General features: G+C 40.8%; 1 protein-coding gene across 11 annotated transcripts in view; it reads right to left on the reverse strand.

Annotated features, from left to right (window-relative positions):
• SOX5 (SRY-box transcription factor 5) overlaps positions 1 to 24,998 on the reverse strand; it is a 649,868-nt gene that overhangs the window by 34,875 nt on the left and 589,995 nt on the right. For all 11 annotated transcript variants that reach the window (XM_075439940.1, XM_075439932.1, XM_075439927.1 and 8 more), the window contains one exon: positions 2,726 to 2,903. In XM_075439940.1, coding sequence (XP_075296055.1) covers positions 2,726 to 2,903 — 178 coding nt within the window. The remainder of the gene's footprint in view (positions 1 to 2,725; positions 2,904 to 24,998) is intronic.

The raw sequence follows: 24,998 nt of genomic DNA on the forward strand, positions 1-24,998 counted from the left end.
TATAATATTTTCAATCTGTAATACAGCTGAATTTGCCTAGGAACTGGAATTCACGCCCTTCTCCAGACTATTTGGCTTTTCTTGAATACTGCTATCTTTGAGACAGTTTGGCACATGACAGTGAATAAAAGCAAGCACTCCTTATGTTTTTCAGTAGCTGCCAAGATGCTGGTGTGCAGGCAAATGATTAATATAGAAGCGAGTTGAATGTAAATTATTGTTGTTTAGGGTAGGTGGTGAATTATTGACAGAGAGGGGAACTGCATTACATAAAATGTACTTAGTTACAAGGATTGCCAAACTAGCATAGAGATGTTGAAGATTATGGCAAAGGGCAGAGAGAAGTTGTTTCTGTTTTTAGTACATGGACATATGCCTGTTCCCAAAAAGAAATGCTTGGATTTAAAGTCATACATGAAGCCACGACATTTGTGACTGCTCAGTCTGTAGCAGAATTTACAAACTACAAGGATAGCTCTAGAAAACAACGACATATCTGTATGCCCGAATGCAGCCACACTCTTCATCACAGGAGGCTGTAAGTTTACGTTCTCCAGAGACAACGGAACAATACATCAGCATTTCTCCACACCACAGGAACTAAGCAGCCTGCAGAACAGCTTTCAGAGCACAGTTTTAATTTGAAGTCAGCGGCGGTGAAAAGCGACAGCTCAGCTGCATCCCAGCCAGGTGGGGTGTGCACACCTAGGACAGACAACCTGTGCCTTGCATTGGCAGCTCCAGTCGTTCAAATGGTGGAAGTAACTGTATGGCAAATGATGGCATGTTTCCCAGTGACCTTTCCTGAAGCGATCCATCTCTCCAGATCAAAGAGTGACCCAGTTTCTCTACCATTTTTAGGGACCTTAGTCCCTTTCCTAAACATGCTGCCAAAATTCTTTTGTGGCGTAGCTCCTACTAGAGGGTGACTTGAAATTTCATGTGCATTAACATCGCCGAATGGTTTTAACATGGTAATAAGTTTTACTTGCTGTAACTTTGGTTGGATCTAGCAGTTAGCAGGAAAAGACCCTGTAGAGTGTTCACCAGCCTTTTGTTCTTCCAGGCCTCCATTCAAGGATAGACTTTTGTTAGAAGTAGGCTACATCTGCCCAGCTCCTGCACCACAGTTAAAGACTGCTTATCTTCTATATACAGTATGCACAGTGATACTGCTCAGCAACCTCGAAAAGTCACTTTCTATATTTGTAGCCAAGAGATATACAGCAGTGAACTCTATGTCATTAACAATAACTTAAGTATGTTATCTTTTGCTCCACACTTTTCCATGGTTTATTAATGGTATAACACATTAATTCTTCTTACTAGAGTGACCTTTAAAGCTCCATTCATCCTCACAGCTTTTATTCAATTACATTATCACTCATTACAGGTACAGTGTTTCAAAATCTGCATTTTGTTAAAAGAAGTAAATTGCGGGGGTCTCAAACCTATGAAAAGTATCAGGCGTGTAGGGAAAGAAGATTGGAGCGGAGAGAACAAGATATGTCCTGCCACTGAGATGCAGGTCAGATGCTAAATTCCACATCTAACATCTAAATGTGATGCTCACTCTATTAGTGACAAAAAAATTAATGTCAAAAAATTGAATCTCAATGCATTGTACATGGAAAGCAGCAGGGCCAAGCAAATTAAAGATGAAATACATTATTATCTTCCACAGTTTAAAGACTGTAGGGCTAATAATAATATATGCATTAACAATTAACAATGTGATTATTTACAAAATATTTATATAATTGTAGCATGTCACATCAAATAAAGTTATTTTCTTTTCTAAAAGGCATAGAAGCATATTCTCTGTCTCATATATGTAACCATCATCAACATTAGCGATAATCACGTATGCACACTGGAAGAGTAATACAGCAGGAGCTAGATCTGCTTTGAACATTGGACACAACGATTGGTCTTCCTCGTGTCTATGTAGGTAGAATATGGACTACTAAGAGCTTGGAAGAGACCCACAGAGACACACAAAAAATTTACTACATAGCACTGAGATATCACAGAAACAGCTTCTGATAGGTTTGACCTATGGCTTCATTTGTTCCTTGTGCCATCTCTGAAAGTGGCCCCCAGGAGATGTTTTAGGAGCAACAAGACACATGGTAGCAAAGGTACAATCTACCTCACTTAACTCCCTAAACAGAGCTTGATCTATGTCCTGAAATATTCATTCAGGTTATACTCCATCACTTCATAGAATAAAACGTTTCAGTTAGAAGGATGAAAGTGAGGTGTGTACACATTTTGCTTATACACACGAAGAACAATCCCTTTAACACATCAGACTTGTAAAATCACTGCTAGGACTGTTACTATTTAGATGGTCTTTAGCCAGAGGTAATTTTGACAAGAGGAAAAATTCACACTCCTTTGTGGAAAAATGTTAAAGACAGCCAGTCAAGACTTTTTGCAAGCTGTAACATCAAACTCATTTTTCTCAATGAATGTGGTGACTGTTTTGCATACTAGACCAAGGTAAAATAATGCTCCATGAAGCTTTTTATCAGACTAAGGATTCAACCTATAATTTTGCAAAGATTTATTTGAATATGTAGACTTTTAACTTAATGGTAACTTTTTTTAAAGTCAGCCCCTGAGAGCTCATAGACCACTGTCTGGCACTGGCTGATAAACGCCCACTTTCCAATAACATCTATTAATTGTTATAAGAAGGGACAAACGAAACTGAGCTTACCTATTGTGTTAGCCCTGGCTGAAGGACTAGCTAATGCTGCTGGCATGGATGACTTTAGTGAACTGGCCCCACTGTTTATTCTCAGAGTTGGCATATGAGGAGAGGTGGGTGATGTGGGAGACTTGCCATCAGATGTCTTGGGTTTGGCTGAAAGGTTCAGAGGCTGGGCCACTTCATCCTATGACGAGCAGAGGAGAAAAGAACGTTACCAAAAAACTGCTGCTGGCACACCACCGCCCAAGCAAAGACAGTTGTTTTCAGCTCATATGAACTTCTAAACCTGAAAGGTTGTATGATATACATTAAGATCAAATGTGATAGCATCTTGTCATTTCAGTGTGGAACTGAGATGACTGATAAACTGGAAAATTAGCATGACATGATCAGAACACATCCTCCATTTGCACTTTGTATTTAAGAATTGTCTCTGAAGAAATTATTCACATCAACAAGATACATTCTTCTACCATGAAAATTAAGTGCATTTTTACAGTTAGATTTTATTGTTATTTTATTTAAACTTTATGTGGATGAATTAAATAAGAACTGAAGAGCATTTTCACTTAAAATTCAACCACTATCACCCAAACTGGGCAAATGTGTTTCACTGAATGGGTTTTCAGTTGAGATTTGTTGTTGGTCTTCTGTTTTTTGTTTTTTTGTTTGTTTTTTTTTTTTTTAAATTTGTGCTTTCCTCTGAACTTTTCCAGGCTTAGAATTTCAAGCACAAAAATATCATAGGAAAGAGATACTTCTCTTCCACCACAACAAGAGAGCATAAAGAACCTGCCCTTTCTTTCCACAAAATTTGAAACAATAACATGGATAATTCTGCATAAGCCCCCAGATTCTTTCATCTTCTGCAGAGCTGGACTTCAAGATTTCAGTAATTATTATTACGCAAAAACAGAAAAATTGGGTGACATTTTTTTGCAGAGTAACTGGAATTATCCTAAACCTGGCTTGATTACAGAGAGTAACAGACAGTGCTGTAAAACACATTAAAATTCTACATCATGTATTTCTGTTTGACCAAAATAAAGTACAGTAAGGGAAAAAAACAAAGGGAAGGGAAGGGAAGGGAAGGGAAGGGAAGGGAAGGGAAGGGAAGGGAAGGGAAGGGAAGGGAAGGGAAGGGAAGGGAAGGGAAGGGAAGGGAAGGGAAGGGAAGGGAAGGGAAGGGAAGGGAAGGGAAGGGAAGGGAAGGGAAGGGAAGGGAAGGGAAGGGAAGGGAAGGGAAGGGAAGGGAAGGGAAGGGAAGGGAAGGGAAGGGAAGGGAAGGGAAGGGAAGGGAAGGGAAGGGAAGGGAAGGGAAGGGAAGGGAAGGGAAGGGAAGGGAAGGGAAGGGAAGGGAAGGGAGAAAAAGCTTTTCAGCAAGGCAGATATTTCAGAAGTGATTTTAACTGACTTTTAAATAGCCAGAACGAACAGCTATGGCATTAGATCCACCCATCACATACGAGTTTAGCTTTCCTCTGACACCGTGACTTAGGAAAGCCATCCTTTAGCTACAGGAGGTGTTACATCACACAACTGGGCTTCGGCTCTAGGCACTGAAGAAGCTGATTCTGATCTCCCTAAGTTGCAAGTACATTCACTTTATAGCATTATTCCTAACTTATAGCAATGCAAAGCTGACTGGAATTAGCCTCATAATGTTTGAGTGTTTTACTGTTACCACTAAGGTATCTGTATATATATACAATACATATATATATATAATACTGATTCTTCTCCACAGAGGGTGGTGTGCTGCAGTAAAGAAGGAATTTTATAGTTGCCTATTGCTTGTGGAAGGATGATGTAGATGTGTGTCTCCAAACACAGGGCAATTCTGCAAAGCGCTGTCATATAACTTTTCCATTACCCTAAAGAAGCAAGCTCTGAGCAAAGCCCTTTTGTTATACTTGATTATTTCTACACTTTTGTAGTAGTCATGGTTAAAAATAAATTAAAGCTTAGGAAACAAATATATCTGGGCCATCAAGGACAAAGCTGTCATCATTGGAGTGGTACTGAAGCCATCCTAGATGCAACTTGTGCATAAAATAAAGGGGAAAAACGCTAACGCATAAAATGGACTTAGGAGCCTATATTCTGTATTCTCAGAAGCAACTTAGACACTTTGAAGGTAGAATTCTGTTGATCTTCTAGGAGACTTAAGCCTTGGGGTTAAAAAATGCCATCCAGTTCAACCAGCATTTGACATTTTAAGAAGGTACTTGTTACTTTACAGAAGTACAAATCCATCTGTATTAAAATAATATAGGTTAACATATTAGCCAAATGGAAGGGGTCTTGCTCTGTTGTCCCACCGATCTCCATTTAAAAAAAAAAATAAAATCCCCCAGCAGTGCAGCTAGTATGTTGTAAAATCAGTACTGAGATAGCTGCGTAAAAGTGTAAGTGCAAACTGGCCAACGCACCACCCAAATGTGGTGCCCCTCTGCCAGACAAGGATCCCTGAAGATCAAAGTCACCTGTTTGGAAGGCAGAATCAGAGGTAGAGCACACCTGCCCACAGACCTGTTGCGTTTCAACCCAAGAGAGGTTAGTTTCCATGTACAGTCAATTCTTGACCTCTGTTGCAAGTCTCAACAAAAGGGGCCGATTAGTTTCAGATACGGCAGTAAATGCTGCAGTGTGCTCTCCGGCCACGGGCAATCTGACCGAGAGCAGCATTTCAGCTCGTACAGAGCAGCAACCAGTCCCTGACGGGAGCGGCTCCCTCTCGCTGCAAAGGCAGCTTGGATTCCAACCTGCATCCTCGTGCTGGAAGGGTTTTTCAGTCTCATCCTTTGACTCCATCCCTCAGCTATCCTGTCGCTATAACGTTTATTTCCTTCCTTTCTCTCACTCCTTCTCCCTTTCCTCAGTTCTTCTGTTCCCCTTTTTTAGCTTGGTGTGAAGGCAAGGTCTTGTGCAAGTCCACTATAGAAGAGCGGTTTTGGTCTCATTTAATGCAAGTTAAGCTGTCTGTACTGTAACTATTCTTGGTAGTAAGAATGCTCTTCATTCAAGTCAGCACAGCCTTCTCTGGAGCCAAGAAGTATAAGGCCTTGTGGAAATAACAGAAGTCGACAGTTCCAGAGCTGATAAATGTCATTCCAAATTGCCCCTTCATTCACTTTCATTGTGTGTTCAGGCTAACCGTAAATTAATCGGAGGTCACAGCAGCTTGGTTCTCATAAAGGAGGATAAGTAAACAACTTTCAGCTACCATATGTATTTATAAAATGATATGACTTCACTGTTTCATCCTTATAACATTTTTACTTCTGTTATTTCAAAAAGCATTCTCAAATCCTCACTGGAAGTCAAACACATGAAAAATTCAGTCAGATAGTTTAAAAATCCTACGTTAGATCATGAGTTGATAATAATTTAAGTACTTCTCTTCACCACAGTGGAACCACACTGATTTATTCCTTGGGAGTCTAAAAAATATCTGGGAGACAGGTAATAATATACATTTGTGTTAAGTGTGAAGATGACTGTTAGGATCTTCACTCCTATACTCAGTGAGCCATTTTCCTCTTTTTCCTATTTGCAGACATAAATTCAAAATTCTCTGCTCTTCTAGTCTAAATCAAGACCTGTACTGTCTTCATTATTGATTTGCACCTGCGTAACCACATGAAGAATCAGGTGTTGGCCTTCCTTTATTTTTAACTACAAAATCTCCAAGCTAACAGTCTGCCACATTACAGACGAGCAGGCTTCACTCTCCGTTACATCAGGGCTGTGCGTAAGTGCAGCATGACAGCTAGGGCAAATAAGAGTAATAAAAGGAAAAAAATAGATGTAGAATGTTCACTCTAGGTAGATGGTATCTTTCAACAGCCAGGAGATTTGATTTTATACAGTGGGATAGCAGAATCTAGAACTACTCCCTGCACTTAGTTTTTATTAGAGAAAGCTCAGTATTGATTGGTCCGTGCCTTTTTCTGACATGCAGTTATTCTAAGATGCCATTGATAATGATTTTTTTTCAAGCCAGTATTTTTTAAAAAGTTAAACGAAGTCAAACATTTAATTATGTATCAGCCAAAACGATTAATACTTTGACCAGAGGATGTTAAGACCCAAAAGGCTTGTAATAATATAACCATGGATGTGACAAAGTAAAATATGATCTTGATTAAAGGTTAAGAAATGTTTCCTTTAAAGTAGCTCATTTGTCTAACAAAACAAAACACACACAAAAAAATAAATGTAGAGAATAAAGCATAAGCGAAAGCACACGACGGAGGGCTAATAAAATGAAGTACCCACAGCAAGAGCAAAGCATTGATAAAGAGATTCCTATCCCCTGTATTACAGCTGTGTCAGAAGAGTCGCTGTGTTAGGGAGAGCTGGTAGTTTGCTTCCCAGGACTGGAAGACTGCCATTAACCAAAACTTCGGAGCTCCTTGATTTGCTCTGGATTTTTTTCCCAGCTGATCTCTAGACATGCAAGGGAAGAAGTAAGAACCCTTCACCCACACAAGAATTTGAAGGGTAAACAATATCTTCCAAAGCTGTATTTTGTAGTTTCACTCAAGCTGGATTTGTATAACTTCGAGATTTCATACTTGAAATCAGACTTCGGAAATCCCCAGATATAAGTGCCTGAAAAGCAATATTTAAGCAGAAACACTGCTGGTAAGATGAGTGTGCATCACACTGCTTTTATAAGGTTTATATGGTCCTTTGAAAAGGTAAAATGCTAGGTAAACACAAAGCATTTGTAAATATGGGAGGGAAAAATGCAAGAGAGAGAAAAGAAAAGGATTTGGTCGCAGTCATACAGTAACGTAGCAGCAGAGTTTCAGATAGACCCAGGAATTCTGACTCACATTCCCCAGTGTTGCAAACAGTTGGCTGAAGTGGTGTCTTTTCTAAACCTTTCAATCATGCTGTCTCTGTTTACCTCCTCCTAAGATAAAAGGTTAATTTATCTCTATGGAGAATGGATATGGGAAAAGAAGGGAGTAAAATCTGATTTTGAGAATCTCTGTAAACCGTTTATTAAAAATGGCACTATTTCAACACCAAGAGTCAAATATAAGACTGACAGCCCAGATGAACGAACCCATCTCAGAGAAAAAGGGTGGTAGTAGGGAAGAACCAGGTGATTCATTTGGATTTCATAAACTCACTTCATTTCACATATTTTGAAGATTAGTATGTTATTAAGATACAGTTACTGAATTATTGTACTGTCATTTAAATCCGAGTGCTCTATCCCACTGTGGCACACACTGAAGATCCAAGTTGCACGGTTTATTACAAAATCATGAACTACTCTGGGTATCATCTGACTGGCAATACAAATGTGCTTAAATGACCTGGCATAAGCACAGCCTAGCATGCTCTACTAAAGAGGCTTTTCATGACCTCTGGGAACACATCCGCCACATCTTGCTGCCTATTTAAATGACCTTGACAGTACAAATTACAGCCAAATGAGTTAGAAATAAGAAGCCGGAGAGGGGATTTCTAAAAGAATGCCTCTGCCACCTCACCAGAAACAAAACCTCACTCCCCCAACCTGTTTCTGTTTCGTGGAGATCTTCATTTCAACAGAAATGCAAAATATGGAACACTTACTGGCATGTCTGCGGCAGAAGACAACGATGCTATTGTCGCCCACTAAACAATGCAGCCAGTCAGCGGCTTACCCACTCAGTCTCATGCTCATCCAGAAACATCTAACCAGCATGTATCAGAAACCGAGGTGCTACAGCATACATGCAAAGAAAATCCTTTAGCATCACTGTCCCTCAAGACTACTGTTGTCCACACAGTCACGCAAAGATAATGGCAGCTTCCTGCACATCCCCTCCCCTTCCTCTGATGCCACTCATGGTGAAATTCTCAGTAGTGATAATAAGAAGCCGAGAGGTAAAGGCAGTTGTGAAACATGTATAAATGAATCATGCTGCTGATATTATCCTCACTGATGAAATAATTGTATTAAATTAAGCAGGGATGTTCACATGACAGGATGGGTGAATTAGATAATGCTCATGTGCAGCTGTACCTCCTCCTGCCATATTCTTAAGTTTTGATTAAGAATAATGTGTCCCTTCCTGCAAAGGTGGAAATATCTCTAACTACATAGAAAAAGAAGTAGAGACATATAAACATGCATCTTGGTTATGATAAGATAATAAACACAACAGAATTATTCTTCAGGTTCAGAGACGTCAGTTTACCCTACTCTTGCCCACGTGTCTCCGTGCCAAAAGCAGAAGGTACATCTAGACTCTTGTCAGCAGGGAAAAGGCACCAAAGACAAGGCAGAGGGCAAATATTAGGAAGAACTGTCTTCTTTCTTTACGATCCTGCAAAGTGCATAGACTTTTCCTTCTGTGATAGCTGCAGAGACATCTCAGCCTGGATTTCTATCTATACCCAGAGCAGAATTTTTTATGGTGTTGTTTTGCTGAGTATCTTTTGCTGAATGCACTGCTCTCAGAAGGCAGACACGTTCTGGACTCCGCGTGTGTTTCCCAACCAAAACTACTACTTCCAGTCTTTGCTTGGTAGTGCCCATATAGTGCTGTTCATGGCACTCAAAACAAGGGGGGCAACTGAGCTGCCTTATATTTGTGACAAATAGTCGTTTTGTTCTCTCATCTGCCTCTTGTAGGGGACTACTCAACAAATAAATTACTCTCAAATGCTGATTTATACACTGGGAGTATTCTCACAGAATCTCCATTCCTGCTCATGGGGAAAAGTGGTGCAGGAACACACCACCTTCATCTGTTTTGTAGTACCAGGGACAGGCAGGATTTTTTCCCAGTCCTTTTTTACAACGCTAAGGGCGCTGAGTGGGGCTATTCTCTGGGGACTTTGTCCTCTCAGAAAGATCCCTAACATCTTCCCTTTTCATTTTTCTTTACAGGAAGGCTGGCTGCCGGGAAAGAAGTCTGCAGTTACTAACACCAATTTGCTGCCCTGGAAACCCCTCGCTTTGATTTCGTCTAGTCCACATGTTGTCAAAGTAAAAATAAGAGTGTTGCTGGGTGGTTTTCCCTTTGTATTCAGCACTGTTGTTTCCCGAAGTTCTACACGGGATTCACAAACAGATATAGGAAGAACAAAAGAGGAGCATCCAAAATGACCTGTCTACAAATGCGTAAGGCCCCAGGAACAAGGATGCCTTCTCCTCCTCCCTACAACCTTTTTATCCGACGCACAGTGCTTACTCTGTAGTAGCAATCTATTCTACGAGCCACAGAATACAGATGCTGAAATAACTGAGGACCAAATGCCAAACAAGATTCTGGGCTGTTTCACCTGGAGGGCAGCCTACAAGCCATGTGTGTGGAGAGAGCTATGTAACTCCTCCTCAAAGTCTACACTCAACAATAACCCGGGGCAAAGGCCTTAATTTTGTTTACCAACTGGTCAGAGCTCTGCACACAGAACCCCAAAAGCAACTCTTCAGAAGTCTTCAGGAAAGACAAGTGCTGCACTGGGACCTAGCCTGCTGGGTCTCGTGGAGCTCAGGGCAGGCTGTCTGGCCAACAGAATACACCAGGGCATGCAGCTTAGCCAAATGAGCAGACTGGTATGTGTTCACTCAAAATTCATTCATTTAATTTCTAAAATCCTCAGGGAGGCACCCTCCAAACCACACTTGAAGCTCTGGCTGGCTTTGGACTACCAGAACATTCACCAACCTCGTGAAGCCTCCTAGTAATCTCCACAGACAAACAGCACAATGTGTTTGATGAAAGTGGCTGGTACGAGCTTTCTAGGCTATTTTTGCTTGATCATGAGTTTTCAGTCACGTCATCCTCTAGGGAAACCTGATGACTTATGGATACTTGTCCCAACTCAGAGCCAAACTTCAAATACTCATTTTCATCCACCCAAAAGTAACTGACTTGCTCCTGTTGCTGTTCTTCTGCTGTTTGGGCATTTGCTCCGCTGTTAGGCTGAAATCAGCAGAAGTGAGAGTTGCTCGCCACACTGCTTAGGACCCAGTATGTGGATTTTCAGTACAGCATGAAGCAAGATTGCAGCAACAAAGAGTTTTTAGCATTTGCCTGCACCTCATAATGAAACAGCTCCTTCTCATTCTGCATTTCTGAGTGAGTGAAAATTTAACTCACTCGCCTCATTTAGAAAAAACCTTCAGTAGGGCTTGTTCTGAGCAAATCCTGCCAGGTTTGGCCTGAAACGAGAAGGGTCTATGTTGAGTAAAGATACAACATGAGCCAGCGCAGAGAGACTGGCCACTTGGGATTCTGCTGGTCCATGGTTTGTGCCAAACTTCGGTCCTGTTGTTAGCCTTTTGCTTCTAATAATTCAGCTGTATTTCTCACACCACTGCTGTACCTATTTATTTGGTATAATGCTATTAACAAAGTGCTTCTCTAAGAAGGCTCACGTCAGCTGCTAAGAAGGAAGAGTGACTTAGGCACAGGCCAGCAAGGATTGACGCAGACACTGCAAATCTTCAGGGGAACACAACAACTGATTTTTTCATGCTTTTAACCATGCAAATCATGTCACAAGAGCTAAAAATCTCTAGAGACGGTCACAAAATAGTGGGCGACAGGAGGGGAAAGGATTTTTTCTTAGAAAGAATGCTTCTTCCAAACTGCCTCCATTGAACTACATGGCAAGTAGTGAAGTGCAAGGGGGAAAAAAATCACTTCTCCGAGGTACCACAGGTATATTAATTCATTAAAGCTCATAACTACTCTGACAGCTTTTACCTTATTTTACAGATGGGACGAACAAGGCACAAAGTGGCTAAATGATTTGCCTAATCTCACACAGTGAGTAAACAGCTGAGTCATAAGGACAAGCAGAGCAATTGCCACTCTTATTCAGACCAGTGTTCTGGGGTTTTTTTGACACTGTACCAACAGACCACTGTTTTGGGTTTTTTTTGATACTGTACTGAACCTCCCAAAATGTCCATCTGCTTCAAAAGAAGTTGCAATAAAAAGCAGATACTTGTCAGTTTGTTCTGTGGCATATATTCCTGACCTAGTGCTGGGTAGAAACTGGAGTGGCCCATGCCCTGCAGCATGACGCCTTGTGGCTTGGGTCTTGGTTAGATGATTTCTTAAAATCCTTGCTACATAATTCCATTCCAATAAAACTCAGAAGTCCACACATGTGGTGCCATGCCCTTAATAACACCCTCTCCCACCCATAACAAGGCTGTTTAAAAAATGCAAATAGACATTAGACTGGATTTTGTTTGCTGCCTAAATTGAACTTGGAGTCACCACTTTCCAACGAATAATCCCCAGTAAATGTTAAGCAGAATGAACAGCAATGAAAACAACAAAACCTGAAAGGACAGGGAAGGACTTGGAAGGAAATAAAACAAGGACCTGTAAAGCCAAACAGCATTACAAACTGGTACATTTTAAATGAACAACAAGAAAACAGAAGCCACACTGATCAAAGCCTCCCACCTCCTCTCTGTGGTGGATGACACCTTCGCTGGGAGCACACCACCACCTCTAACCCCACACCTGCAAAAGGAATTAATTTCAAAAAGAATACAGACCAAAGCGTACCATATCAAAACAAATTAGCAACAGACCCCTCCTCCTGCTGTGGTCAGGCAGGAGAAGCAAAGATACTGCATGGATTCTAGGATTTGGGGGGGGGGGGAAGACAAAACAAAACCAAAAAAATGCAGCTGTTGAAAACTTTAGAAGAAACAAGTCAAAAAAGCTTGAAAGAAGAGATTTCAAACAGCTTGGACAACTGGCGGTGGGCTAAGAAATTTCTTTTCAAAAACCACCTGTGCTTTCTCTGACTTTAGATATCTCTATGTATTCTAGGCAGATTTTTCACAGAGGCAGCGACGTATGCAGCACTACAAATAAGTAGTGCAAAGATAACATGCACTGTTTTTATTTATAGATACGTACAAATGTAAGAAAAATGTCAAAATATGTTTTGCAACTGTAGATATGACCTGCTTGACAATTTGTTTTTCCAACTAAGAGCTTTTCAAAGGGAAACTATCAACACAAAACTCATCCGTCTTTAATGCTTGCGTGCTATTAACAACATCCCAGATCACTACAATCAAGATGACTTTACAGCTCTGTCTTGCTGGGTATTTTTGCATTTCACCTCCTTTTAGCAGTAAGATGAAATGTAATCAACTGTTCCAGAAACTGGAGGGAGTTTAACGTACTGTAGGGAACGTTCGAAGTAAACACATGCTCCACCACTGAATACTGCACATATAGAAAAAGAATTTGTTTAATATCTATACCCCACTCACAATTACATATGTGGGGTTAACTACTTGAGCGTATACCTGTTGGGAAGGGTCGTTCCTTTCCATGTGCCACAGTCATGCTTTTATTTATTGTTGATTCCTAGGGTCATGCCAAAGAGACTTGCATTCAGTTCCTGACTTTCCAACAAACATTCTCTGTGAACTTGAATGAGTCACTCATTATCTAATCTTCTTCCGCACGTGGTCACTGACATCTTTGGGAAGCTATGATAAAATATTACCTAACATAAATGTTAGTGTTTTGCACAAGTGCAAATGGCTACAGAAAATAAAGAGCACCTCTTTCGTCTCAGTTCTCTACTTAAAAAATTGGAGAAAATACATACTTTAATCTATGAAAAGGGTTTCTTCTATGCAAAGTGGGCATACATCATATATATGTTTATTTAACTGCATGGGAACACTACCATTTACAACCCTTTAAGTTTAATAAGTACTATTGATATTATATAATTATTCTAATGAACATATTAATCAACCACAATAATCATAATTAAAATCGAAATATATTGTAGTTCTTTTTTTTTATTTGCTGCTGTCAGTACTGAATGCAGACTACAAGGAGAACAGTGTTGAAGAAGTATTCAGCCCCCCTTGGTGAATAGACTTCAGATCCTATTCCTGATTCACACCAGCAAAAATGAAATCACCATCAGGACTGGTATCGGGGCCAAATTGCTGGCAGGCACAATGAACCACTAATTGCTGGATTCATTAGTAAGACTCATAGTTTGTCCCCATGAGATGCTGAACACTTTCAGCTCCTTTTAAAACCTAGCATCTTAGAAATTAAAATTAACAACTGCAAACTAGTATTTCTGTTACACTGTAGAAACTCAGCATGAATTTGAAGTCAGATCACAAGAATGCCAAAAATCTATTATGTAGAATTAGGCAGATTTTTATCTACCATTTTCCTGTTAATTCTGGAGAACACGCATACATCCATACACAATAGATATTCCATGCTGTTCCCCAAGCCTAAACAATTGGTTAAAATAGATTTTGTAAAGCTGAAAGAAGACAACCGCCTTAAAAAATACCTTTCAAAGAGCCCTAGCATCACACTGTTAAGATTGGCCTATTCTTTTCAGACATAAAACAAATGTCTATTTAAGAACACATCCAAATGCATTTCCATCATTCAGCCAGAACACATTCACCTCCCAGAAGCTAACACTGTAAGAGATGGAAAGCGGAGAGAGAGAGAGAGAGGAGACCTTTAGTCCACCTACTGGCTTCACTAAAGGCAAGGAATCCAGCCCTAGCTCATTTCAAGTAGGCTCAACTGTGTCAAAGGTTACCCACAAGCTACTTCTTGATGATTTATAGCTGATGTCTACCAATTTCCTTTTATTTTAATGATGACTTCAATACAGATGTTAAGACATTCTTTGCCTTCACAGCAGTACACGAGAGGGAAGCTGACATCTCCAAAAAAATTCCAAGAGGCTGATTCGCTATTTCTGAACAGGGTCAGCTCTGGGCATTTTTTATATCATATACAGAAGAAAAAAACGGGAGGAAAAAGAAGCCCTCTTCATTCTTTTCTCTGGCACTAAAGCTGCTGTGTTTTTGTGACTTATTCTGGGCACAAATCCTAGAGCACTGACTCAATATGTATGCCACCAGTTAATTACTACCAAGACAAGACACTAGGATACTCGGTAAGCATAAGATAATTTTATCGCTTCACCAGTAATAGCATGTATTTATATAGCATTATTTTCCTCTGTTTGAGCCCAGAGCAATTTACAAAGTGAGTCCCAAATGATACTATCATGGGAATCCTTCCACCCAGCACTGAACTGTAATCATTTGGGGGTGAAGAACAACAGCACAAGAAAAGCAGTAGCAAGACACGCTGCATCCACCTGAAATTTAAGATACCAAGCCAGTAAAACCCCTGAGAGTTGTCCAGATGTGAGATTATTTTTAGGCTCAGAATTAGTCTGTGTGCATGTACGCGTGCAAGTTTGGCACGTGAGGTCTGTGGGCATGTATGCACGTTTGGCAATCTTCATCTCTACAGACGTTCTGAGCGCACCAGCCAATCTCCATCAGGTTTGATGAAGTCCTCAGAGGTCCTACATCATTTGTGTAGAGGGACAGTGTGGTAGGGTAGGGGGATGCTCCCCTCAGGAGAAGACTGCTATGCCTCCCCACACTTTAACAGGCACCAGGGAATGCCCTGGAGACAGGTATTCTACATCTCCAGCCAGCACCCAGATACTGTGAGACTTCACAAACGAAACTAGGCGTCGCCACTCCTGACACTCTGGGAGCATCTTGCTCATCTTAAAATGAAGGCAGCAAAGAAAGTATCTATTCAGTTTGTTCTCCTCTGTAGGCCTCTGAATATCTGTGCTATTTTCTCGCTTAGGCTAGCCAAAATGATGTGGCTGTAGCCCTCCTCAGCCGCTAGCCCCAGTGAACTTGAGTCCTTTGGTAACGTGGTGAATCTCCTGGGTATTACACCGCCACATCACGCTGCCTATGAGCTGCAGTCCACTGGGAAGGCTGATTATGTGTAGAGAAACTGGTATTTTTGAGGCTGTGAAATTAAGAACTGTAAATCCAGGCATGAAGTGTAGTGGGCAAACAGTCATGTGACACCATTTTAACTTCTGACATCACGAACGAAATGCTACTTGACATGCATTTCGTAGCCAAATGCATGGGTTGAACTTCCCTGACCCCAAATTAGGTCCGTGCCTTTTACACACAAAGTTGAAAGCACAGGCTTTCCGCACATCTACGATGAATAATCAATGGACAGAGATGAATTAATTCCTCCCAGAGTTTTAATTGCAGACTCTGTTTTCAGTGGACATCAGAAAGTAGGATAGGAATATTCAGAAAGGGAAAGAAGATAATTTCAGAGAAGACTAAGAATTTTGTAAACAGGTGCAAAAGGGGGTCATTCTGATCTGCAAGCCAAGCAGAAAAAACTATAGAGTTCATACTAGAAGGACTCAAGATTTACTGAGGCAACCAACAGCCAAATTCAAAATATATTAACTTACAGCTGTAACCTGAAGTCTATACAGCTCTTATCATGGCTAAAGACAAAAATAATCACTGACCTGGAATGACTGCAGGTACCTTTGGAGAGACAGGAATTCACATGAACTCAACATAACAAAAATACTCTCCAGAAATGCTATATACATATGTTTTCTTCCTAACTGTACACTGAACTAAAGCTGCTTTAGTAGTTCTGTCACTACATTACTCCCTTTTCCAGTACACTGCTTCACAGTTTTCTCTGGAGCATTTTGGAGATGAATAAATGTACCCCTGAAATTCAACTTTAAGAAGCTTTTTGTGCCATTTTTCCATGGATATGTCATGTTGGGTTGTGTTTGTCACTGTGTAACTCCTGTTGTGCTCTGTTAGCTCGAAATCACGTAACATGATGTGGCTGATGCATGCCGTGACATGTCACTGCCTGGCATGTCAGTTGAAAGCCTGGACGAACCCATGTACTACATCTCCATACACACATAGCTCCTAGAAATGGTCCCTTATTTTAAATCTACTAGCAGGTGCTGACATATCCACTCAAAAAAGTTTAGGAAACACTAATAACTTCTGAAATACTCAAAGTTATATTCTTTCGGTAACATCCTGATTGGAAATTGAAAAGTCGTCTCTCCATTGTCCCCATAAGAGACGAGGTCTTCCCCTCCATGCACACGGCATGTCAAGATACTGAGCAATCTTTTATGAAAGATGTTTTTCTTAATAATTTTTTTTTTCCAGAGATAATAGTCATGGCACTAACTTATCTTTCCTTTAAACACAGCAGGGAAAAATGTAGCAACTGAAAGTAAACAAACAGAAACTAAACTCCTTCATTAGTACTAAAAGTACACATTTCAATTCATAGTCTGGCAGCATTAGTGGATAAAGGCACATGATCAAGATAAAAATTTAAACCAGTTCCGTATCTTAAATCCTGTCAAATTACATCAAAACCCAAAATTGTTTGTTGCATCAGTTTGCTTGCCTCTGATGTTCTCCGATGTTCTCTCTGGATACTACTGAAACAGTTTTACTGGGACATACTATGGTAAAAAGTGTAATTCTGCTGAGAAATATTTATGCCTTAGCAGAATTCCTAACAATGAAGTCTTTTATGATTTGAGACTGAAAATGAATCCCTCTTGATTAACAGTAACTCATAGATTCACTTCATTTGTTAGCTGCTTTCTAAACCTTTGGGATACATTTATACCAACCTGCAAGTTTCCGCCGTGACAGCCTGAAGCTTTTTGTTTAAATAAGATTCTTACATATTCACATGACTTCAGGAGCTGGGGCTTTAAGGAAGCTATCGATCATAAAACCACAAGATGTAGGCACAGTGCTTTGAAAAATATGTGTACTCTAAAGTGATGCTTTCCACATAATTTCTCTGAAACTCTTTTGCACCATTTTATTTTACACTGAACAATTCGAACTGCATTCTGTACAACGAATGTGCAGTTCTGAGAAACTTCAGTGAAATACTTATCAAGAACTTCATATAATTCTAGAGTTAATACTAATCTATAAGAAACCGCACCTTTGAATTTGAAAATAAAATAGATTTCTTCTCCATTCTGCTCCTGAATGTTTCTACTCTTCATATATCCACAGCTACCAGGGATTGCAGATTAAAATGTTTCCGATTAAAAAATGTGTAAAGCTCCCTTGTGAAACCATAATCATTCAGCAGTGGGTACAGGAATACTTACTGCAAAACATCTTTCTTTGATGCTTAGCCTGAACTGCGTTCTGCCTGAACGTGTAAAGAGGAGCTAATTTCAAACCACCCTGCTGCAGACAAAGCAAGCAGCTTCTGGAAGCTGCTAGACTGATCACATTCGAGTTTGATTCAATCACCTCTGAAATTTACTTTCTGTGTTGAGAAGATGTTCTACATTTGGTAAAAGATGGCTACACTGCTGTCCAGTAGACAACCCTGCCAAGGCAGCCTATGTGCTTTATTTTTGATTATTAGCACATGCCACAAAATATCCAAACACTTAAAGCTGAAGTTGCAAAAGGGAAGATTGAATTCCTGAAGTACCTGACTTCCTTCTAGAAGGATCTGGTAGAATGAGCGTCCTCTGCTCCATTTCAAGCCATCTCCTAATCCACGAAATCAGTACATTGCTACAGTGCTATTTATATTTATATTTATTTTGCTATTTATATTTGCTCCTGGAATAAACATATTCCTTGATTTAAAGAGTGTAACAGCTCCTCAGAGTCTGAAAAAGAAGTCTCCAGAATAAAGGATGACCTTCACTTTATAGGAATTTCACATTATGAAGGAAACTAGACATTAATCTGATATTGGCGTAACTGGCTGGCTTGCTATCTATATTTAACTTGGAGCTAATATTGGTCCTTCATCTTTGCAGTGCTGTGATACTCTGCAGCCCTCAGTGAAGAATGCTACACCCCAAGCTGAACTTCATGTATTTCTCCTCACGGTTGGTTCCTCTTCCATAGCAGAAGGAACCACTCATCAGTATTTTCCAACTCTCCCCACAGAACAAGCCCACCCAAACATGAGGATGACCAACAAAAAACACTGCAACCAGAAAAATCCGATTTTTTCATTACGCAGCTCTGGATTCCATGCTCTCCTAAAGCCGTTTTACTGCTATTCTTAGGACTGCTTGGCCAACTGGCAGTATCGGCTCAGCAGCTATCTTAGTGGCATTAAAAAAACCTTGACTTTGTGTTGCTGTTTTCTTGTTTGGGACTCCTCCAGTCTTCTCTTCCAGAATGCTGCCGTTTCTCATGCAAGCTCTTTTGTCCAAGTGACACTAGACGGGCAGCTCTGTCCTAAATCTCCTGCAGAAGTTGACGCTGGTGTGTTTCTAAGTAACAGAGTAAGACGCAGAGCAGACACAAAATGTCAGGTCCCAGCACTTCCGAACACCGAGGGATTCTGTAACTCAACCCGTCTTTAGTAGCTGCCTCCTGAAAGTAACACTGCTCAGTGTTGTATCTTGGTCTTCAGTATCAAGCCAATTCTGTGGATCATTTAACCAAAACTACTACCTGCTGCCCACTCCACCAACTTTCCCACTTAGGAAAAAGCTGATGTTTTATTTATCCATACCAGGTAAGGAAGGCATTAGCAGGAAGGAACAGCAGTGAACTAGTAAGAAGCACACATTACATGTTATTACCAGTTTGCTTTACATCTGTTGTTCCCTGCCTTATTTCTGTAGATGTCTCTTTCAAAAACACAGCGCTCTTGCTTAATTTGTGTGCCTTGCTTTTGTTTTGTGATCACAGATTTCAGAGGGGTTTCTCCCCCTTTTTCTTTTTGTTATATTTTCTTCTGAGTTTTTGTCATACAAAGTGTCAACTGGGCCCGACAAGGGCTAACTGGCTGGCAACTCTGCTTGCAAGACAGGCTCCTGCCAAAGAGACACGCTATCAGGAAACAGAGCTGCAGAGAGTTAATCTGAAACAGCATCCTAGGAGCCCCTCCACGTATTTACTTTATTTTGGGGAAAGTAGGGAGGGGTGAAAGGCAGGAAAAATACCATGCAAGTCCCTGTTGCTGCTTCTTTTTAGATACTGCTGTTAACATCACTTTTATTGTTCGGAACATTCTCTATTTTGGAAAAGCATCTTAGGAAGTTCCATTGCTTCATTGCGCTCCACCAAATGGTTTAAAAAGGCATTGTTTATATGCCTGGACGTTACAGGAAGAAGAGCACGGAAGAGGAAAGTAGTCTCAAAGATTCTGGCACCACCTCCATGTTCTGTTATTTGGGATTAAAAGCATGGGCAGCAAAGGAAAAAGGCTTCCAGGTAAAGAGATAATTAGCTACAAGGTCTCCATTAAGAATGGATACAGACACTAAATACGTAGCATAGCACCAAGTAACACAGCACAGATAACGCAGATGAGGTCTCAGTTTATAGCTCCCTATACATCACTGCATCCACACTATAAACTTCTCCTTCATTATCTTACAGCTATTTCTAACCTGTTTGATGCACTGACAAGGGGATTACAAAACGCAAGCATTGAAAAATATTTAGAACTTACTGATTTATAATATTCTAGTGCTAACTGTAATTCTGGTGCTAAAAAGTTTAATAGATTAATTTACAAGGTTTTTTTTAATCAGTGGCATATAAAGAATTGTGTCCAGCCCAGAAATTCTCAAAAATAAAAGAATCCTTCAACTCTTGCTGATAAACCTTTTGTAAACATAGCCTAGATGTTCTAGCAGGGATGGCGCGTCTTACACCACTTTAATGAGGACTCTTGTTCTTCACTCTAAAATACCCCAGTACTCTCTTTAACGAAAATAATGATGCCTTAATTTCCTCCTCCTTGGATAAGCATTCAGCAGCTGCCGAGCTCTCCAACCAATAAAGAGGACGGTAATTGCCATTAGTATATGAGGTCTCACAGGTGCAATGGGTTAGTTTCAGGCAGGTTCCTCTTCTCTTCAGGGAACAGAGTTTGGCCCCATCAAACACAAGCAGTCACGCCCTCTGATCACCTGTACGCAGCCATGATCAGTCTTCTTTATCACACAGCTGTCCTCTTTATAGCTGAAATACTTCACAGTGCTGTGCAGAACAATTAGCTCGGGTTTCCAAAAATATTTGATATAACTAAATAGAAAGTGTTACAGAGGAAACACCAATACCCTTCTGCATTTAACGAGTAATGCATCTATCGGCTGTAGAGCTGAAATTAATACTTTCCTCTAACGTGTCCAAAACCGGCAGCTCTGAGGGTACGATGAATCTGCACATCTACTTATCAGCCAGGATTCTGTAATCATCATAGCTTGATGTGGCAAGTAAACTGATGCAGCTATGTACATAATGGAGCTTAATGTCTTCCGCAAGATCTGCCCAGGATAAATTTTCACATTCTGCGCTATCATACAAAAGAGAGTAATGCAGGAAAGGAGACAAATACACCCAAGTTAAGAGGGCTGCTTAGGGCAGTCATCTAAAATGAAGTTCAAGTCAACAACTTGCCCAAAGTAGAATCAGCAATATCATCTAGGCCATTTTAGGGCCTTTTCCTTTCTCCTTCCCTTCAGACTTTTTACTTCTTTTTTCATCATGTTTTTAACCTGAGTCAAGAAAGCTTTCCTACTGAAACTGGGGAGTGCAGTCCCATCACCAGTTTTGACTGGGACAGGAAAACCCCCAACCAGCTCCCTACCGTAAATACTTTACTTGTTTTTCCAAATGACACAGCCTGTGGTGTGTCTGAATTAAAACGTCCATTTCCAAAGACTCCTATTCTTTATTTTGTCCCTGCTATCAGATGTACTTGGTAAGAAACTCAGTAGTGACTCGGTTGTAGTTTCATATCCAGGCTTACCTTGCCTGGGTGAGAACGGAGCCAGCACACTGTTAGTCCCTTTCTATCCGTCGTACACTATAAATAAGACGCAGGACACAGCTGGTGCACGTGGCAGCAACTGCAGCATCATCATCATCAGATATTCTTCAAAAATGGAAAGATGTTCCCCTGGAAAGTCCCCGGCCATTTTAAGGCCAATCTATGCTGTGGTAAAAAGGCAAGCTCTAAATCTTTCCAAGGCGATTGTATTGCTGACTATAGGCAACATTCAAAATTTTCAGTCCAATGTTTACTCTGGTGATCAGAGGATCAGATAATGTGAAAATAAAGTACAATCTTTGGTTAAGGATTCACACCGATATTTGTCTGGATATTGCAGCAGAGGAGAATCTGATTGTGTATATCCAACTGCTTAGTGCTGTTTCTGGCTTGTCTGAAACACATTTCCTTTCCTTGTCACAACTCCCAGGTGCTACTGCTGAGCAAACAGTAACATCACTGCCAGAAGTATTTGAAAAGAACAAAAAAAATTATTTGGAGAATCTGTGTGCTGTTGTCATTGATGGAGACACAACTGTGAGTAGGGTTAGGGCTAAGGTCATAACAAGGTTAAAAGGAAAGTGCCCAGGAATTCTCTCCTGTCACATTTCACACTGAATTGCTCCTGTTTTTCAGCAGATGCTACAGACAATGCACTGTGCTCCATTAAATACAGGGAATCATTTAGCTACATTTACAAGCGACAATGAAAATTCAGTCCAGAATTACTGTACTTGAAAGGTGACACAGAAAGGGTTAGGATATCGCATCACGCAAGCACTAGACACTATATTTATATGTGCAACACAAGAAGCAAGGAGCAAAGGCAGGAATGAACAGGGCCCTGGCGGTTTACAAGGGAGGGTGATGTTGCTGTCCTTGTCAAGAGAACAGTGCCCCTCATCTGAAGCCAGTGAAGAGCATAGCTATCAGGTGAGAATCCTGGTAGCGTGGTAAAGGTCACTGTTCAGATAAACATATTCTCTATAACATTGCTTTTTTTTTTTTTTTTTTAATTTCTGTGTGGCCCTGTACAAGCAAGAGGCTTGAAGTTAATCACAAGATGGACTGGTAGGTTGTTCTGCCTAGCCCTTATCTTCACCTGCGCCTGTCCTCGCCTGCTTACTTGGGAGCCTGTAACCACCTTGAACACCCAACAGAGCAGCATGCAAGCATTGACAGGATCAAAGGCAAAATGTGCTTAAGACAGACTTTGGAAATCCAGCACAATTTGGCAAACTTCAAAGATAGTTGCCTTTCAAATGGGTTGTGGAGGAGGCCTTGGTAAATTTGAATGGTATGATTAGCATACCGGCTGTTTTTAAAACTGCTCAAGAAGAAGCTGTGTTAAAATCCATTTCCGCAAGACACACGCATTTTCTTTTGGACAGGCTCCACTAGCTCTGTTTCTTAAATCAATTCTTCTGGCACAGATTTCTTCTTGGAAGAATGTACGACACCAGCTCAGTTTCCTAACCAAAACTTGACAGAATGTGTGCAGCACAGCATAATGGCATCTCTACTTCATGGCTTCCTGAAAGTTACAGTATCGCTACCTAGGAAGCAAATTTGACTATTTCAGGTCACATCTGTTGAAAGGCGAGCAAGACGACAGAAGATGCCAGGGTAGTCGGCCCAGCACAATGTTCAAACACTGGTGAGGGCCACTGATAAAAGGTTTGCCAAAATGGGAGTTGCCAAGGTCTTAGAGGAGTTTCAGGGACGTGTTCAAGTCTTACTAGATTTAAAGGATGATCCTTGGCAAACTCCCCCTGATGCTTCTCAGCATTTCTAGAGCCAACAGTTGTTCCATCTGCTGCTGAGGCCGACTTTGAAGAATCCTTGCAAAGAGCAGCGAACAAACTTTAACACTATACAAGAGAGAAAAAACCACAGCTTTTCAGAAGTGACCTAGCTGCTTGCCAGTAGCTTGACACACTCGCAGGTAAGGCTGTCTCCTTGTCTCCAAACACTCGAGCGCATTACCGAAGATGCGCCAGTGTAAACTGTGGGCTGAAAAGAGAGATTCAGCAAACAGCATCTATTGAAAGCTTGTCTAAGGCACTAACTGTTCATCTGCAGAGGTCTGACGTGCAGTAACAGAAAGAAAGACCACCATGAACTAACTTCATGAACCAAGTTTCTGCTGGGGATTAAAAAAAAAAATATTAAAAAATGGCTGTGAAACCCAGACAGATATTCCTTGCTAACAGCTAAAAAAAACTCAATTAAAAAAAAAATCAGCAAACACAACAAACTTTTGGAGCTGCTGAACACAAACAAGCTTTCAAAAAGCACAGGAAGGTTCACAGAGACACAAACGGAGGTGTTTAGTTTCAACACATAAGCTTCAGTTTCTGCCACTGTGACAGATTTGCCAGCATGCTTTCCGAGCTAGGCCACTGCACTATTGTATAAGCTTTATTCTAATTACTGTAGGCTCTATAAAGGTTTCTTTATCATTTAGTATGATAAATAATTGCGCTTCCAGGCTGGAGTTCAAAGCTCAGCCTAGCACTCGCACAACAGCACAGGCAGGGCAGGTGACCTTTCTCCAATTCTCCTCTCCCTGGTGCCGAGGACAGACAAAGTGATACGTCTGTCATACGCCATTACCATTAGAACAGAATCTTGTTCTTTTATTACAACTGAACTCCGCCGGATTTCTCAGCAGGAATGCTAAGTGAAATCAATGTCTTGGATTTCCAGGCTGAGCTTGGAGGTCACAGCCACTCTATCATTTCTCGGCATTATCCCTTCTCTTTCTCTTGCTCTCTCTCTGAGTCTCCAACTGGCACACAGCAGATTGAAAACAGCATGCATCACAGGGCTCACGCTGCACAATTTTACAGCCTTTTGGAGCCCCCTTCCTTTCCTTTTGGCCCACTTGTTTTGGTGTTTTCTTCTTTGCAATTTGCAAATAAGTTTTGTTTGTGTCCTACAGAACTGCAAGCCAAAGGCACTGGAACACCTACAAATACGAAAAAGCAGTAAAACATAAGGGAGAACAGAGCTGATCTTGACAGCTGCCAGTAAGACAGTTCAGCTTGACGTTACTGGTAGATATGGCAGGCCTTCTAATTCCACAGTTGCCACAAAATAAATACTGTGTCCCCTTAGATCTCGTCAGACATTCTGCTTGTGCATAAGAGATCCAAAAACAACACCGGGATTTTAAGCGCAGTGGATCTCGCAAGATGCTAGCCACGAATAAAAACCCCCTTGTAAAGCGCACAAAAATCTCTTGTTAACCATAGACATTACTTTTGGGGAAAAAAACCCAGAATTATTATCGAGCACTGCATGGTTTTGTGACTCCTTGCTCTACAGTATATAAAAGAAGAGGCGGCCAAGCCAAGGATAAACTTCAGGACGTCAGAAATTCTACACTGAGGAGAGAAGAAAGAAAACGTAGACCCAGAGCTTGATTCATTAACACAACAGCTACTAGTTACACACCATCTATTTTATTCTTTGAACATCTATCTCACTGAGCTGACAATGGTATTATTTATTTGTCTGGTTATTTTTAATCCGTGCTGTTTTACTGTTAGGGTGAAAACACGACACTACTGTCAATTCAAGGAATCTTCTCTGAC

This window comes from Opisthocomus hoazin, chromosome 1 (assembly GCF_030867145.1).
Source record: "Opisthocomus hoazin isolate bOpiHoa1 chromosome 1, bOpiHoa1.hap1, whole genome shotgun sequence".
Classification (NCBI taxonomy): domain Eukaryota; kingdom Metazoa; phylum Chordata; class Aves; order Opisthocomiformes; family Opisthocomidae; genus Opisthocomus; species Opisthocomus hoazin.